Source organism: Lutra lutra, chromosome 7 (genome assembly GCF_902655055.1).
Source record: "Lutra lutra chromosome 7, mLutLut1.2, whole genome shotgun sequence".
In the NCBI taxonomy this organism is placed as follows: Eukaryota; Metazoa; Chordata; class Mammalia; order Carnivora; family Mustelidae; genus Lutra; species Lutra lutra.
Window position 1 is genome coordinate 117,770,245 of NC_062284.1, and position 18,622 is coordinate 117,788,866.

Consider the following 18,622-nt stretch of genomic DNA (forward strand, 5'->3'; position numbering starts at 1 on the left):
AAAATAGGCCTTTAAAAGTGGTCACAGAGGGCGCCGAAGGAGCTTATCCAGAGAAAGGATGCAATTTGCCCCAGTAGGTCACCTGCGGGGAGGGGCACAAGACAGAGCCGCCTGGTATGGTCTGCTGTGCCCCCATCCCCCAGAGCGGTTCTAAAGTTCAGAGACGACAGTCCTGGTGGTGGGTGCTGCCTGCCTGGAGGGTCCCCGTGGTCTTGATGTCTGCCTCCTGTGTTGGTGCGGTGGCCATGCATAGGGGCGCGAGGTCTGTGAGTCCACCCCTTCTCTCCCTCCGCAGGTGGAGAACTCCACCCTGAGCTCCCAGAATGCCGCGCTCACCGCGCAGTACACACAGCTGCAGAACCAGCAGACAGCCAAGGAGAGTGAGAACGAGAACCTGCTGCGGCAGCAGGAGCGGCTGGCAGCGGCCCACGAGGCCTTGATGCAGGACCACGAGCACCTGGCCTCGCTGCACGAGCGCCAGTCCTCGGAGTACGAGGCCCTCATCCACCAGCACAGCTGCCTCAAGACGCTGCATCGCAACCTAGAGCTGGAGCACAGGGATCTCCGAGAGAGGTGTGTGCGGGTGTCGGGGCCACCAGGGGTCATGGCCACCGGGGGTCACCTCCCCGCCCGGGAGCCTCCCCTGCCTTCCCTCTTGGCCCTGCTGCTTCACATTGCCCGGGACCCCCGAACTTTCCAGAAGGGGCGGGTAAAATCCTGAGTCACTCTCAGCCATTGGGAGCGTGTGCAGCTGGAGCCTGAGTGACGGGAGGGTCCCCCCTCGTGGAGAAGGCAGTGCCATGATGAATCCCATCTCAAGGAGACCCAGCTTCGGGGTCCCTGCTGCCCTGAGGACTCCCACCACCTCCCCATTCCACTCCAGACTGGGCACATAGAGGACATTCCCCACCACTGCCAGTCCACAGTGACTTGCTTCGTTTCCCTGTCTGGGTGTGGGACCCTTGCTTTCCAGCCTTCAACTTTGGCAGCTTTGGAATATGTAGAAAGCGAAGAGAACAGTAGAGTGAAACCATGTCCGTTTTAGCCATCCCTCTCTCTCAATACCTACCTGCTCTCCTTTACTTACTTGATCTAAAATTTGTCTGCACTGAATTGGACAGATCTTCACTTGGCGCCCTTGACAACCCAGGCTCCTGGGTGTCGGGTCTGTTGGGTCAGCTTGTGTTGCCTGAGCTCCTGCCCCGGCTGGGCCCCCGATAGCCCCAGCACCCAGGGAGCTATGGTGGGACCCGGGGTCTGGCGGGAGGGAGAGGTGGGGTGCACCTGGCTGGGACACAGGAGGAAGCTGTGTCTCTGCAGAGAGGTTGGCATTTCCCTTGACTCGCCTTCATTGCTGGGCCAGCAGAGCCTTGTGAGGGCATGTGATGACGCTGAGGGCACAGAGGTGGTGATGTTCATTTATTCACTCACCTGCTCCTTCCTTTTTGCCTCTCTCTGGGCTCCTCTACCTGCTTTACTCACCCAGATCGCCATCCTTCAGGGGCTGCTGGGGCACCTGCCCCTAATAAGCCAAAATCAGCATCTTCTGTTTCCAGGCATCTCCGCCCTCGCTCCCCCGGAGCCCACCCAGGCTTCATGCGACACTTAGCATGTACTATGTGCATGTGCTCTGTCTGGATGTGGAGGGTTGCTCCCAGTTGGCTTGGGAAGTAGAGCCCACAGCATTCCCTGAGCTCTGGAATGAGCCCCATGCCCACCACTCACCAGGCACCTAGGTGTTATGATAGCCCCTCATGGTATTCTTAGTGTCTGATTAGAGGGGGAAGGTTTTTGCCGGCGGTATTTGGACCAGCCTTGAGGGAGGAGAGACTGTGGGTTACCGTCTGGTTCCTTGTCAATACAGTGGGCAGAACTATTGTAGTACTCGAATTTTCCCAGGCTGGGCAGGTGGCTGGAGGCACCTTTGGTCTGTCTGCAGCAGGGCTGGGAGTTCGAGAATCTAGGTACCTGGAACACGGGAGTGATGGCTCTGAAATTAGATGCTCATTTCTTAATTCTCTTAGAAAGATGTACTGAGTGCCCAGCCTCATACCCGGGATTCACTGGTGAGCAAGACGCCCAGCGTCCGTCCTGCCCTTCGGTGATTAAGGGTTAAGTAGTGGTTACAGTTATCCCTAATCACTGGCCCTTTTCTAAGCCATTACAGTAGGGAAGCAGGATTTGGGGAACCCTAATCATCTGCCCATGGCCCTGATTTGTCAAACCTGGGTGACTTATCATCACCTGAAGAGCTAGACCGAGCCTCCTCTTCCAGTTGTACACCTGTCTACAGTGGGTCAGCCTCCACCCTGGGGCTGAAGGCCGGGCGAAAGTTTGTCCTCGAACAGCCGCCTGAGCGTGTTTCTGAGTTTAATTCCCCAATGATTCCCGGTGGCAGTAGGATGGTTCGAGCACGGCTGCCGTGGGGGCTGGGGGCCCAGGGGTGGAGGTATGAAGACTGATTGGACACTGCGGTCCGACCGTCTGCGAGTGTGAACAGCTCAGACAAGGGAGGGGGTCTAGAAAGAGGGATTTCCCTGAACGCAGACGGCTGAAAGGCGGTGTGTCAGTCACTGCCTTGGACTCGAAGGGGATCCTGAGTCCTCTCTGAGCACGGCGGATGCCTCGCAGGAGGAGGGACAGCCTGGGCTCATCATCTGCGCTCTGCTACCCTCCAGAGCCCGCTGTGCCAGAACCGCGGAGACGGGCTGCTGGAAGGGGGAAAAGGAACCGAGCAGATGGGGGAGGGAAAGGGCTGTGGTTGGGGCCCATGAGAAAGGGGGGGAGTGTGCGCATGTGTGTGTGCTCACACACGTGTGTGGGGTCACACACGTTGTGCACGTGAAGACCTGGCCTCTGGCAGCTGCTGGGCCCCTGCCGGGCAAGCCTCCATCCCTGCAGCCGAGACAGACCAAGAACAAGGAGACTCGGTTCCCAAGGGGAGGAGGGCGGAGGGCTTACCCAGCCCCTGGTCAAGAGGGATTACCTGCTGGAATGGAGCTGTTTATTTTGTGGTTCCTTTTAGATCTGTTTGTGCTTGGTGAGCCACCTCGTAAGTATTTATAACGCCCGAAGCAAAGCGGTCCAAGTGCAGAAAAGAGAGTCTCGGTGTGCCCAGGTGGGCAAGGGAGGGGTCCTGCTTCGGCGGAAGTCCAGGGGACCGTGCGGACTTGTCGGGTGGCAGGAACGGGCCCCGCCTGTTCCCTGCCCTGTCCCCCTCCGCTTTGCAGAGAGCAGTGGCCCTAGGAACCCCGTTTTCTGTGGGAGGTTTCCCAGTTTTCCAGGGACTTTGTTCCCCAGGGGAAAGGAAGGCCCAGGCAAGCTCCCAACAGGTGCGTTCCCCTCCAACAGGCACGAGGACATACTGAAGCATAAGGCGGAGCTGGATGAGCGGGAGAAGGTTTTGAACACTGAGAGGGAGGCTCTGCAGCAGGAGCAGAGGACGGGCGCCATGGCCGTGGGTGAGAACCAGCGGCTGCGGGGTGAGCTGGACAGGTGAGCACCCGGAACCCCGCCGGGCCCCGTGCAGGACAGCTGCCCTCCCAGATTTCACATAGACCCGCCCAGCCCCACTGCAAGAGATCCGCAGGGTCCCCTGGCTGGCATGTTCACAGCTGGGGGGCACAGGCTGAGAGAGGACTCTAGCTGGTGGCTGGGATGGAAGGACCCAAGTGACCAAGTGACACCTGGGGATGGCGCCTTTGTATCCGGCATGGACCCTCCTCTGATGTAGGCCATGTGGCGATCTCAGGAAGGACATGCTGTAGATGCTCATTCCTCATACATTCTCTATTTGTGAACTCACCTCCTTGCTAAAATCGCCCCCAGATTGATACTGAGAAGGTGCTTTCACTCACGTGCCCAGGACGACCCAGACTGCACGTCTCTGGCTGAGGGCAAACAAGGGTGCTCTGCCTTCTTACTGTAGTTCTCGTACCGTGAATAGGCATCCTTTTTGAAGTCTCTTCAGTGCCATGGTGTTTTTATAATTTTGCGCTTTTTGGTGGCAATTTTGCTATTTTTTTTTTAAAGATTTTATTTATTTGTGCAAGAGCGCAAGCAGGGGAAGTGTGAGAGGGAGGAAGCAGGCTCCCTGCTGAGCAGTGAGCCCAATGCTGGACTTGATCCCAGGACCCTGGGATCATGACCTGAGCCAAAGGCAGATGCTTAACCGACTGAGCCACCCAGGCGCCCCCACAATTATTTAAAATAGCTCCCAAGTGGAGGGCTAAAGTGTGGTGTAGGGCTCCTAGTGCAAGACTTTGCTCCCGTCTGGGAATAGTACACATTTGAGAAACTCTGTTCAGGCACGAGCTACGGTGCTGTAGCCGTATGTTACCTGAGGGGGTCTTCAAACAATCCCCAATTAAATAAGCGATGTCGTGATCCTTTGACTGAAATGTGACCAGAGCTTACAGGAACATATACCCTGTCCTATGTTTCCCCAAGAGGCTATGGTTCAATTCCCGCCAGTCCAGTGATAGCACGGTCTTCCTAGAGCATCACTCCCTTGATTAACAAGTCTCTGCTGTACAACCGGTATCCCAACCCCCACCTTTTTTTTTTTTTAAGATTTTATTTATTTATTTGACAGAGATCACAAGTAGGCAGAGAAGCAGGCAGAGAGAGAGGAGGAAGCAGGCTCCCTGCTGAGCACAGAGCCTGATGCAGGGCTCGATCCCAGGACCCTGGGATCATGACCTGAGCTGAAGGTAGAGGCTTTAACCCACTGAGCCACCCAGGCACCCCCCCACTTTTTTTTTTTTTTTTTTTTTTTTTTAATAACAGTTAAGTAAACAGACTCAGGGATGAACTTACCTGTTCGGATTTAGTGTCTCTAGTGAATGGCAGAGTCAGGACGTGAATCAGGCCTTGTCTCACCACAAAAGCATGACCGTATGAAGCTGCTTCCTCTCCAAGTCCTTGTGCGAGTATTCTCTGGGGCCACACAGTTGGGGGCTTCCAGTGACCTGGGGAGGCCAGGCCCACGGGGGAGGGAGAGCCGGCCCAGAGCTTTCCAGGTTATTTTTTCGTCTTATGCTTTTTTCTTAAGAGAAATAGGACATTTGAGCGTGGATGTGAGACCTTCAGGTTTCTAAGTGTTGGCACGCTGACCCATTTCAAAGAAGCGTTTAGGCCGAACAAGGCACATCTATGTCCAGACGTAGTCTGTGGGCCTCCAATAGTCTCAGCTTTGGATGCAAATCTTCCCCTAAGAAGCCCTGATTGGATAATAGTGATGATGAGGATAATTTTAGTGGATTTCCCTAATACCCTGGCATCTCCTACTTTATTCATCTCAGGAGGTGAAATTAGAAAAGAGTTTGAAATTGGGAAGGAGAGCCAGACATATGATTTTTAGGCAAAAATATTCTGGTTCAGTGTTTCTTTAAAAAAAAAAAAAAAAAAGTTAACAGCCGAAATCTTTTTTCCAAGTACGCATGCACATAGGCCAAAGCGTTAAATGTAAAAGAGAGCATCACGGTGAGGCTGCATTGGGGCACCTGTCTGAGCCTGCCCACTCTGTCTCCCTCAGCCCAGTGTGGGGCACTAGGGGGACCCTCACAGAACCCCCAAGGAGCACAGTTTGAAAACTGCTCATTCTGTTCAGCTCCCTCATTTTACACCTGGAAAAAACTGAGGCCCAGAGAAGCTGTTGTCCTGGGTCAGGGTGCCCAGTGGGAACGGAGCCTGCCGTGCCCTCCAGCCCTTGGCCTGTGGCTCTCCACCCCCAGGGTCAATTTCCTGCACCAGCAGCTGAGAGGGGAGTACGAGGAGCTGCACGCCCACGCCAAGGAGCTGAAGACCTCCCTGAACAACTCCCAGCTGGAGCTGAGCCGCTGGCAGGCGCGGTTCGACGAGCTGAAGGGGCAGCACCAGAGCATGGACATCTCGCTGACCAAGCTGGACAACCACTGCGAGGTGAGGCCTCTGGACACGGCCGAGAGCCCCGGGCCCGGGGTGCTGGTGGGTCCTTGCTGGCGCTGGCGCTCGAAGACCGTGGGCGGGGGTTAGGGGTTGGCCCAGGGGCCAGGAGGGAACGGAGGCATTGGAGAGGGAGACAGCCACCCCGGTGGGCAGGGATGTGTCAGAAAGCACCTGTCTAGCTGCCCTTTGCTTCTCGCAGGTTCAGGGAAGCGTGTGGGAACAGCAGGGGCAGTCTCCTATCCAGCCCCGCCGCTCCAAGCTGACAAATCCAGCCCCGCCACTCTTTCACCTTTGCAATTCCGTGTCCGTGTCCGTGTCCGTGGCGTGGGTGGCTGACTCTGGCTCCGGCTCCCGGGGCAGCTCGGACGGTGCTTACTCGGGGGTGCCCCGGTTTCCAGAGAGGCAGAGCAGTCCCATGTGGTGCGCTAGGTGGGAAATTTGTCTTCTTAAGCAGCAGAACCATCTCAGGTGAGATCATGAGCAGATCCCAGGACAGATAAGAAAGGCAACGTGGGTCGAGCCGGCAAAAGCAGCGTCGTCCCATCCCCCTTCAAGAGGCCCCAAGGACAGCAGCGTCCTTGGGACACAGATCTTGCCTCTCGTTGTCCAGAGACCCTCTCGGAGGCCTTGTCCTTCGAGCTCCCGGTAGCCCAGTGGGACATCACAGCTGAGGAAACCGAGGCCCAGGGTACACAGCTGCCTCCGGGCCCCCCTGCGCTGGGGCTGGGGCATGGGGTGTGTAGGAGAGGTTGGGGGCCAGACCCCCGAGGCTGTCTGAGACCCAGGCTTGGGATGTTCCTGCTGCATCTCCATGACGGTACTCCAGGGCAGGGGCTGGCAAGTCCGCCGAGGGTCGCATCTAGCCCGCTGCCTGTCCTTGGACAGCTGTGATCTAAGACCGTTGTGTACAGTTTTAGTGGTGGGGAGATTCTCCCAAACGATAGCTTGTGGCAAGTGGAAATGATCGGAAATTTAAGTGTCTGTGATGGGGACGTAGCCGCACCCATGTTTGTGTGCCATCCGTGGCTATTTCCAGTGGTGATGGCGGCCGAGTGGGAACACTGCCACAGACACCCCCGTCCAGCCGGGCAAGCCTGAAATACTTAGTTTTGGGCCCTTCACAGAAGAGGTGTGCCAGCCCTCGTCCAGAGCAGAGCTGCCACACGGAAATATGATGCACACCACAGACCTGAGTTAATGTTTTCTAGTAACCCACATTTAAAAAGTGAAAAGGGTGAGGCGGGGGAGGACTCATTTTAATAATCTACTCTGTCTAGCCAACATATCTAAAATACCATTTTGACATGTGACCCCCCCCCAAAACCCTTACTGAGATATGTTCCCTTCTTTATTACTATGAAGTCTTTGGAATCCTTGTTTAATTCGGCATGTTGCCGCTCAGACCAGCTACATTTGCAGTGCTCCGTGGCCTCACGTGGCTGCCAGCCGCCAGCTGGGGCGGGGCAGGTGGGGATTCGGCTGTCCCTGGGCCGGTGGCACACTCGGTCCTTGCAAGTTCTCACGGGTGGAGGAGAGGAGCACGTCTCTGTGCATGTGACCTTGCCCTGGAAGCCGGGTTCCCAGCGGTGGAATCCTGGGGTTGCACACTGTTTGACACGCTGATGTGTGTTTTAGCTGCTGTCCCGTCTCAAGGGGAACCTGGAGGAAGAGAATCATCACCTGCTGAGCCAGATCCAGCTGCTGAGCCAGCAGAACCAGCTGCTTCTGGAGCAAAACTTGGAGAGTAAGGAGCAGTACCATGAGGAGCAGAAGCAGTACATGTAAGGATGTGTGTGAGAGTGATGCCTGTAGACTGAGGGGCTCTGGCTTCCCCGGGCCTGTGCTAGGACCTGTGATATTCTGGGCAAGGAATGGCCCCTGGGCCCGTTGGTGTTCTGAGGGCACAGGGACAGTCCATCTTACCAGCACATCCTTCTCTTGTCATCCCTGGAATGGGTCTGGGCTTGTGTACCTGTGGTGGTTAGCTCTAGTTTGCTGTTCAGAGGCAGTGCCTACCGCCAGAAGCTTCAGAATCTGCTTCTGGAATATAAGCTCACTTGTAAAAACAGGACGGTTTTTACCGTCCTGGGTGGTGGCTCAGTGGGTTAAAGTCTCTGCCTTCGGCTCAGGTCATGATGCCAGGGTCCTGGGATCGAGCCCAGGCTCTCTGCTCAGGCTCTCTGCTCAGCAGGGAACCTGTTTCCCTTCTTCTCTCTCTGCCTGCTTGTGATCTCTGTCAAATAAATAAATAAAATCTTAAAAAAAAAACAAAACAGGACGGTGCCAACAAGCAGGGTCTCAGGGAAAGAACTCAAACGGGAGGTTCACAAAGCTGTCACTCTTCGTGGAGGCATTTGTGTGCTGCAGGTTCGGCACTCAGTTCGGGTGGAACCCCGCCAGCCTCCCAGCAGAGGGGCCCGAGCCCTTGCCTCTGGTTCAGAGGCCTCCTTTTCCTGGTGGCCTGTGGGCAAGGTGGATTGAGGGCTCTAACCCCCAAGACTCCCTGAGATAAAGCAGAAGCACCGCAAGGCCTGGGGTCCAGAAGTGTCTTGATCCTTTCCATGTTTCTGAAAATGTGAACTGGTTCCCAACATTTATAGGAGATTTGGCTCAGTAACCTCAGTGTCCTGGCTTCTCTGAAAAAACTGGCAGATCTGCCCTATAGGCCTCGCGCGTGCCTGCCTGGCAGCCAGCTGCTGGGGCTACCGTCCCCACCCCTACCCCTGCTCCTTCCAGGCCTGTTTTGCTCCTTATCTCCTCGGTCTGGCCCACAAAAGCTTTCAAGTTTGCCCCTGTGGGAAGGTCAACAGAAACCCAGTGTTGGAGTGGGTCTGGGTCAGAGGTGTGCCTTTGCAGAGCTGACTCTCTCGACCTTGATGCCCACCCAGCGCCCGGAGGGCACACCTCTCCCCCTCACCACAGCTGTTGTTAATACACAAGCCCTGTGTCCGACCCCACATGCCCAGTGTTGTGAACGACCTGGCTGGCAAGTCCTTGGGGCTTCTAGAAGTACATAAGTTTTAGATGGTGAGGGTTTTGCTTGAGTTAACTTGTACCCTGAGTGTTCTAGCACAACTCTGCAGGGTATCCGGGTTCCCGGACCCATGCCAGAGGTTTCCACACACACATCCCCGACTTCAGGGTCATAATGGTCATGAGCATGATGACGTCCAAATCCCAGAAAAGGTCCTGGGCTGGTCGGATGAATTCATGTTATTTTATTTAAAATGGGATTGAGGGGGCGCCTGTGTGGCTCGGTGGGTTAAAGCCTCTGCCTTCAGCTCAGGTCACGATCCCAGGGTCCTGGGATCGAGCCCTGCATCAGGCTCTCTGCTCAGCGGGGAGCCTGCTTCCTTCACTCTCCCTCTCTGCCTACTTGTGATCTCTGTCTGTCAAATAAATAAATCTTTAAAAAAAAAATAAAATGGGATTGAGAACCCCTCCTTCCCTCTCTCTTCACAGAGACAAATTAAATGCCTTGCGGAGGCATAAGGAGAAACTGGAAGAAAAGATCATGGATCAGTACAAGTTCTACGATCCTGCTCCAAAGAAGTGAGTTGATTCATGTGTCGGGGACGTAAGCCCAGAGCAGAGCTCTTCCTCATGCACGAGTGGAGTGGAATGCGCTCCCACCTAGAGCAGTGCCCAGCCTGGAGGGACCATGCCTCCTGCTCTGTGGAGACCCTCGGTGTTGCAGGCCTCCCCTGGGACCGAAGGAGTTAGATTTTCAGTCTCACCCTCTGTCCTCCAGCTTGTCCTGGGAGGGTTAGCGGACGCCAGCTGACCCTGACGAGACACGGGCTCAATTTAGCCACAGCCCTTGGCAAGGGGGGTGGAGAGTCTGTGGTTTGGGAGCCATTAAAGTGGGACAGAAGGTGGCCATATGAGATTCTGTCTCACGATTTAATAAGACATTGGAAATCACATTCCTGTTTGGGGGACGGAAGCTGGTGTACCCATACCCTTTAAACACAGGAACCTCTGGGCCTCACACAGATGCCTCTGGACTCCCTGAACCCCAGGGCGGGTTCACAAATTCAGTCCTTTCTCCAGGGAGCAGAAGCCCCCTGGCGGTGGGGCCGGCCCAGTCTCTGTGGAGTGCCAGCCTCCTACGGGAGGCCTTCCCCTGGACCAGGCCTGAGCCCCAGGAGCCAGTCTTTTCCTGGTCCCAACCTAGCCCAGCCTCAAAGTCAGGATCACCATGAATCCTTAAGGCTCTCTGGTGAACCACAGATTTTCTGAACCTCGGTCCTCTTCCCTCTGTCTGGCAGAAATGGAGGCCCAGATGAGATCCAGTGCTTTGTGCAAACGCAGTACTATCTAGTTTCAGAGATAACTTTTTTGGTGATATCAGAATGCCCCCATTTCCCCGCAGCTGCAACTCTATCGCTTACTCTTGAAATTCGCTGGTTTTCATTTAAACAGCCCACTCTTCCCTCCCCTCGCTCTCCCAGGCTCCTTCGTGCCAGGGACTGGTTGAAGAATGTCAGTTTATTCCACTTACTATTAACTTCAGCAGAAAATAAGGAGGTCTGTGACACAGTCCCAAAATGGCATTTTGACCGAAAAATTGCCCACGGGTGGGGCTTTGTTTCACACAGATAATCGAGAGTTGGAAGTTGACACCATGTTTGAAGTTCTGTTTCCCCAAGAGGCTAGTGTGGATTTCCGCCATGATGTGCACTTCTGCCATCCCTGCGCCCCAAATCCAGTGATCGTGGTGATGGCAAGGAGCGCCATCATTCTGAACCCCAAATTAATGGCTTATGATGGAAAGCCCGGCTCACATCAGGGCACCCCGTGACCTGCTGGAGTGGCATCGAGGGTTGGTTGTGTCCTCCTAACAGTCTGCTTCTCACTAGGAAAAACCACTGGATTGGCGCCAAAGCCTTAGTCAAACTCATCAAACCAAAGAAAGAAGGTTCCAGAGAACGACTGAAGTCCACCGCAGAGAGCCCTCCTTGGCAGGTGGAGTCCCCAGACCCGGCCTCGCCATCTCCTCAGGCTCTCAGATTACAGCCAGAGAACCCCGAGGCCACCCCACCTGGCTCCAACAGTACAGAAGAGCGGGACACCCTCAACGGGCCTGTGGGGAAAGGTAGGAGCGGCTGACCAGGCTGCCGTTGGGCAAAGGAGGGGAGGGTGCTCGGAAGGGCTCTGCCTGGATGGGGCAGGACGAGAGACAGAGTGTCACACGTGTGCCTGTAGGAGCGTGAAGAGGACGTGTTGCTTGCACTCAGATCTGCCTCCTTGCCTAGGTTCACAGCCGAGTAGAGAATACAAATTCACATCGGCAGCTTCGTCCTGTGACAGTTTTGTTATTTTAGAACGAGGAGCGTCCCACGTCACATAAGCCGTGGTAGCGTCCCAGGCTGATGGTGATACAGATGCAGCGGAGACGGGCTCAGGGGTGTGTGTTTCCGGGCTGTGTGTATCAAAGGGTCAGAGGCAGCTGTTTCTGGAGGGAGATCCCAGGTGCATTTAACCCCTTCTGTGCATACATGGGATCTTCAGGAATTCCAAGTCCTCCCAGCCACGGAGCCCCGCTTACCTTTGTACTTAAGGCTGTGTTCTGGAGTTTGCCAGAAGTTCTGACATGGATTCCTAGTCGTATGTGGTGTATTTCCTCTAATCTGAGAGGCTTTCAGAGGTACGCTGTGTAATTGCTATGTATACCACCGGGAGAAACACAGGCAGCCTGAGGAGTTCATGGTTGTGTTACACCCTGGTTAGAGGGCTCTTCTACAGACTCAGATTGTTGTGCACAGACACACGGGGAACGCAAGAGCACAGTACGTGGGGTGCGCCCGCGACCGCTCCGTCAGAGGCCCCACCTGGCCAGCGGTGACCATCAGACCCATCAGAGCTGTGTCCAGATTGCGGAAAGTGTGAAGGAATGGGGGAAAATGTGTACCTCAGAAGCAACTAAACACAGAAATTGCCAGAAACATTGTTTTCAGCTTTTCCTTTTAAATATTAGTTTATGAATCCTTTACCCCTAAACCTGCCAGGCGTGCACCCTGAGCAATTTAAATTTTATGAAGGATGCTGGAACTTTCTGAAGACCAGGCCTAGGCCTGAGAACCCTGTGCCCCCGCAGGCTAATGTGACAGTGCTGAGGGCTGGTGGTGACAGGCTGCCCCATGAGTGTGACATGGGCACAAGCCTTTTGGGGGCACCATTCATTGAGTCCTGTTGTGTCACTTTCGAATGCAGAGGAGAAAGCGTGCGTGTGCGCACACGGGACGAACGCTTGAGACCAGTTTAGGTAAAGGGCTCCAGAGCCACTGAGCGATGATGAGGCTGAACTTGGTTTCTGTCCAGCTGGGCGCTCTCGCCTCGGGTTTTCCCGTTGGCTCTTCAGAGTTGTTGGCCTTTATCCCCTCAACTTGTGTTATTCTCTAAACTGACTTAACTACCATCGGCCTAATGAGCCAGGAAACCTTGGGGAGGAAAAAAGTACTTGACTGGTCCAGGCTGTTGTGCCGGCCCACGCACGAGCGGGTCAGGGAAAATCCTTCACAGCAGCCGCAGCTGTGCACGCACTGGGCGTCCCTTCCAGGCTCCTTTTAGCTGACACGCTTTACCTGACTCCCGGAGTTCTAACTACCCCCTGAGGTGGGCACGATTAATCATTCCTTCGAAGGGAGTCTTGACGAAATGTTAAACACTTGCCAGTGTAATCACTGGTGGAACTGGGAGGCCCATGCGGGGCCTCAGGGCTGCGGAGCTGGAGCTAGTCACCTGTGTGAGCCGGTGACGCCCTTTAGAATGAGCCCGACAGCCTGGGGCCCCTTATTCTGTGGCGCGAGCGCCGACCACCAGGTGGCGCTGTGGCGGCAGAAATAAGCAAGGCGGTGGCGTCCTCCCGGATCCTAAATCAGAAATCCCGTGGCCCTGCTGTGTCCATATGCGCGGTGTTCAGAAAGTACGGCTGAGGGCTCTGACCATCCGTGAAGTACAGGACTGGAGTAGGGGGTGTGCAGGAGGTTTTAAAGGAAACGATTCTTGGTGGTGTGGGGGGGGCACAAAAAAAGGTGTTTTCATTATTTTGAAACTTGTCCCATCAGAAGAGGTTGAGATGCACAGAATTATTGGTGAGTGCTTCAGTAGACCGCCCTCTCGTGACATCTGGCCAGAAACACACCGTGAGGTGTTTCCCGGGCCCTTGAACAGGAACGGGAGTGGAGCGTGCCCCAGAGCGACAGGGGGCCTGTCATTAAAATGGATGAGTAAGAGAAACCGGGTCCTAAATTAATAAACATCCTCCTTTAATAATTTAACACATCGAAATTGAAAAAAGTCTCAGCCCTCGGCTCCTTGAGCCATACACAGTTCTCCTCCCGTGCAGAGAGAAGCGTTGGCACTAAGACGCCCCTGCATTGATCCCGTTGAGTCAGATCATAAACGATTCACCGAGTCCTGATTCTGGGCTTGTCCTGGGTATTGTTCCCGTGTTTCCTGGGTTGGACAGGATTCTGACCTCCTGCCTGCGTTTAGCTAATTTAGAGCCGTTTGCTGTATTATTCATTTCATTCATTTATTGTTTTTTGTTGTTTTTTTTTTCCCTTCCTCTCTTGGGTTATCCGGGGAATAACCATTTAGCAACTCAGCGCAAAAAGAGTCCCTTTTTGAGAAGCAAAAGCAAAGACAAAGACAAGTCTCCAACGGCCCATCCGACTCTCTCTAAACGCCTGCGGTTCTGGTCTTCCTCTGACATCCCATCCTCTCCTAACGAGCCTGTCCCTTTTTCAGAAATTGGGGATTTCTAATCCTTTTCCTTTATCATGTGTTTTCATCATGCATCCTCCTTCATTTCTGAACTCCAAACAAACCAAAAAAAAAAAAAAAAAGTACCTAAAGGCCTGACGACCCCCAGTGGACTCCTCCTCCTGATCCCAATTCCAAGCCAAGTTTAAAGTAGCCAGCATGGATTCTGATTTCAAAAGAGAAGATGAGTTGTCACACCCTCTGGACCATTTCTGCAGCACAGCACAGTTGTAGGGAGCCTCGGGACATCCACGCACAGGTCCGTGGGCCAGGATGTCCGTGCTAAGTAAGTCCGGCGGCCGGGTCCCGCCCCCCCCACGCTCGCACCCGCAGCCCTGTGTCGCGCCCGTGTGTGAAGCAGAACTGGTCAGTTGTTGCTTTGCTTCCTAAAATAGACGGCCTCTGTCAAGTGAGATTTTTGTATTTTTTTATTTTTTGAAGACTTCTAAGCAGCTGAATTTAAAGCTGCTGTCCTTTCCTCCTCCATCAGAGCACTGAGTTGTGGCTTTTGCCGTCAAGGCCCTTTGTAGACGTGCTCTGGGTCCCAAAGGATTTATGGCTGTGTTCCAGCAGTTTGTATAACTGGATCGATGTTGCCAAGCCAGAGGTCAGCCCAGAATGAAGTTTTACGACCTCTTGGACATGGATGTTAGACGGTCTCGGACAGAAAGCCCATCCACACACCGCTCACGCCCCAAGCAGGGGTAACGCTGGTCGATAGAGGCCTTTAGCTACTGCGCTGTCTGCTGTCTGCTGTCGTTCTCATGCCGTCTTCTGAGTTTTGCCACATCTTTGTGTCCACCTGTTCACGTACATGTCTTGCCTTGAATTGACTCATTGTTATCACTTAAATTTATTTTAAATTCAAGGGAGAGATTGTTAGCAGTGTTGTCAGTGAGAAACCAGTGTCACCACAAAAACAAGGTAACTGTACGGACAGATACATACCTATTAAGCCGTTGAAGTCGGTTGATGTGGCATTGGCTTCATGTCCCACGCTTCGCCTCGGGGACTCTGGGCCCCCATGGCCCCAGTCCTCAGGGACCCTGTCTCGCCAGCATGCTGTCGGCCTCGTCCTGTTTCTCTGCCATCCGTGCTGTCTGCTCCCCTCCGCCTCCCCTTCGCTCCTCATTTTAACTGCACCTGTTGGATGCTTGTCCCGACTCATTCCTCCAGACTTGAATCTTGCTTCTCATCAAGGGTATCTTCCAGAATCCAAATTTTGCCTGGGTTTCAAGTTGTAAGATTTGGGCATTGAAAACATCCCAGGGAGTGCAGACCCCCGAGTGGCTGAAGGGCCGGCGGGATCAGCCCCACGGGAGGTCGTGGCGCCGGGTCCCAGCCTTGGGGTGCCTGGAGGGGGACTTTGTGCAAAACAGTGCTGTCCTCATGCTCTAGGCTCCGGCTGCACACGTATCTTCCATTGAGAGAGCCTGGCCCCATTCCTACTACTAGGCAGTGGGAGAGATTTTTGTTTTCTTTTTTTAATGTTTTTACAGAAAAAAATTGTTTTAATGGGAGTATGTGTTCAGGGTAGATAATGTAGCAATTGCAGACAAGCGCAAGAAATGGAAAAAGTCACTCATACAGAGGTTCAGACTTCTTAAGTGGGTAAGCTGCTGAAGGGGTAAGCTGCTTCCTCAAATCCTAAATGAAGCCAATTGGCAGGACGCACGTCTGTCCGTCCATCCGTCCGTCCTGGACCTCCAGGACGTTGGCTGCAGGCCTGGCGAAACCCTGAGCAGACGTCATCAGGATCCTTTATAATTGGGCATTCGAGTTACACATGTGCCCACAACTCATGTGGTGGCCTTCTGGCAACAGCTGGTTCCTCCTCCTGAGTCCTCCTGTCCCAGCCTTTCAGGGTCCCAAGTCTGACCCATGCGTGGAGCCAGGGCTAGCCTCTCTGCCCCCAACCCCCCACCACAGGCCCATAGCCAGGGACCTCCTGTCAGCACCGCAGCCCAGCTTCCATCCTTGTGGTCCGTGCAACCCGGGTGCCCCTGCTTCTAGGCCTCGGTGTGGCAGCCCAGCCTTACACAGGATTGTGCCACTCTCTTTCTCAATGTCCTTCTCTGCCCCAGGCCCTGGGGACCTAAAACCAAAGCAAGGGTCCCCGCACAGAGGCAGCCTTGACCGCACGGATGCCTCCGCTGACCCAGCCGTGAAGCTCTGGCCTTCAGAGCTGAGTTCCCGGACCTGTTCAACCTCAGCCATCACTACAACCCCTTCCAGCTCCACCTCCCTCTCCCGGCACCCAGGCCGCACCAAAGGTGAGTCACGGGTCCTTCCCGAAGACCCCAGCTTGCAGAGACAGGTGGTCAGCAGGCCGCTGAGGCTGTAGGCCTGCTTTGCCGTCCCGTAGGCCCAGCTTCGGCCCATCAGCCATGTGGCGTGGGGCGGACAACCTCACCCGCTAGCAGCCCAATTGTAAGCTACTCTCACCACCCCCATTCAGGAATTGGTGGCACCAAGTAGCTCCGGAAGGGACGTGAACCACAATTTGGGCTAAAAGCAAGCAACGCCCTAACCCACCTTGGTAGGAGTTTGGTGGCTTATTCTCTGTGGAGGAGATGTGACGTGTCTCTGAACCTGGAGGTGGGTTGGGGGAGCGGGAAGCAGCGCTCCTTTGCTGAGAACAAGGGGGTCCGGGGAAGGGTTTACACAGCGAGCCTCTCCCAGGGGCCAGCAGCCGTGCCTGGTTGCACCTTCAGACATGAGGTTAAAGTGTTCTTCAATCGATCTGATAAGCCTGAGGAATTCCCCACAGAGCAGCTCAGTCAGATCTTGTCAAGTGAAGCCTCTGAAAGTTAGGGACTCCCCAGACATCCAACAGCAGTGACCCAAACAAGTGTGGGGCCACAGAGTCACCCGACATGCAGCACAGAGACGGCCACTGTGCGGTGTCTATCGTTGGCGTGGTCCGGGCGAAGTGACGCGTTCGCCCCACAGAACAGAAACGGGATGCTGTAAGCGAGAGCAGTGAAGGGAGGGGCGCTTGGAAATCTAAAATATGCGAACAGAAAGGAAGATCAAGCCTCAGACTAAAAAAGACATCCCTCGTGTAACTAGAGACATGAGCGTATCCGAAGGCACAGCTGGCGGAGCCGGGAGAGGTGCCTCTCGGGTGTCGGAAGTCAGAACTGGGAAGGGCGATTGCATTTCATCATCGCACCCCCCCAACTCGACTCCTGAAACCTGGCTGCGCAGAGCCTTGCTTTGACAGGTAGAGTGCACAGGGTCCCCGCCCTCGGGGTGCCCCTGGGAAGAGGAGAGGAGCGAGCACAGGGCGGCCACGCAGGCCTACTCTGCTCCCAGCTTGACCCTGGAAGCAGCAAGTTGCTTGCTGCTGGGGGTCAGGGGAATGGGGCCGTGTACGAGCGGGGACAGACAGTCAGCATTTCCCCTCCCCGTTCTCTCTCGGCTTGGGGTACAGAAGCCCTGTCTGGTCTCCGGGTGGGGGCTGGGGACTCCCAATTCCCCCCGGACTTCGGCGGCCTGTGTGGCTCAAGGGCCAGTCCTTCAGACTAACCCACGGACTGTGTCAGCCTAGATCCCATTCCTAAACCAGAGTCTGAGCCTAGAAACACCTCTGGTTGTTCTTACACCTACAGAGCCCATGGGAAAGTCGGTCACCGCTGCAGACCCTGCCATGGCCACACGATTTCCCAGCAGCCCATTCTCACACTCCCACGTTCACGTCCAGTGGACGCATAGCCAGCTTCAGTGGAAGGAAACCCCCTTAGAATCAGCCGTTTTTTAAGTCATTCTGGTTTCTTTGAGAGCAGAATTTAACAAACATGCTCTGGGCCCTATGGAGTTGCCTTTGCTTCTAGGCCCTTTCCGTAAAGGAAGAGAGAACAGATGTATATTACTGGTTTGTGTCAGTTTCCAGTACAGATTTAACATTCCAGGATTTCACATTTGCATGTCCTTTGCTTTACAGATTGCCTGTCTCCTGAAACATTTTTCCCCTGAAAATATGCAATAATGGTTTTTTCCTTTTTTAAGATTTTATTTATTCATTTGACAGAGATCACAAGTAGGCAGAGAGGCAGGCAGAGGGGGGGGGGAAGCAGGCTCCCTGCTGAGCAGAGAGCCTGATGCGGGGCTTGATCCCAGGACCCTGGGATCATGACTCAAGCTGAAGGCAGAGGCTTTAACCCACTGAGCCACCCAGGCACCCCTGCAATAATGGTTTAAAAAGTAATCCTATTGGGACGCCTGGGTGGCTCAGTTGGTTGGACGACTGCCTTCGGCTCAGGTCATGATCCTGGAGTCCCGGGATCGAGTCCCGCATTGGGCTCCCAGCTCCGCAGGAAGTCTGCTTCTCTCTCTGACGTTCTCCTCGCTCATGCTCTCTCTCACTGTCTCTCTCTCAAATAAATAAATAAAATCTTTAATAAATGAATAAATAAATAAATAAAGTAATCCTACTAGTGCCACCAGTCACCATAAATTCAGCAAGCAATGTTTTCTTTGTAGTTCTTTTTAGTCCTTGGATTGTATCTCACTAAGGATGCTCTCACCGAGTTTTACATTAAAAATTCACTGCCAATCAGTGTTTCTCTCTGTTAACGTTAACAGTTTGACACAATAAGCTTTGTTCCTGTTTTTATTTTTAGACTTTTTTCTTTGTAAATTAAACCCTGTGTGTTTTAATGTGTAAAATAACCAAACCAAAAATATTCGAAAACCTGAATTACATGAAAAGGTATACTCGGTGCCCCCCTCCCCCTTGGTCCCCGCAGCTTCATTCCCAAAAACACCCTCTGGATAAGCTTTTTTCTTAGTCCCTTGTTTATACTCCTGGTATTTCTTTCTGTAAAAATAAACCAAAATAGGTACGCCTGGGTGACTTAGTAGGTTAAGCATCTGACTCTCAATCTCAGCTCAGGTCTTGATCTCAGGGTCGTGAGTTCAA

General features: G+C 54.0%; 1 protein-coding gene across 3 annotated transcripts in view; it reads left to right on the forward strand.

Moving 5' to 3' along the window:
* The window catches only part of CCDC88C (coiled-coil domain containing 88C), a 125,376-nt gene that overhangs the window by 95,514 nt on the left and 11,240 nt on the right, over positions 1-18,622 (forward strand). For all 3 annotated transcript variants that reach the window (XM_047735977.1, XM_047735976.1, XM_047735975.1), the window contains 7 exons: positions 296-573; positions 3,352-3,495; positions 5,736-5,922; positions 7,564-7,709; positions 9,391-9,480; positions 10,791-11,026; positions 15,783-15,971. In XM_047735977.1, coding sequence (XP_047591933.1) covers positions 296-573; positions 3,352-3,495; positions 5,736-5,922; positions 7,564-7,709; positions 9,391-9,480; positions 10,791-11,026; positions 15,783-15,971 — 1,270 coding nt within the window. The remainder of the gene's footprint in view (positions 1-295; positions 574-3,351; positions 3,496-5,735; positions 5,923-7,563; positions 7,710-9,390; positions 9,481-10,790; positions 11,027-15,782; positions 15,972-18,622) is intronic.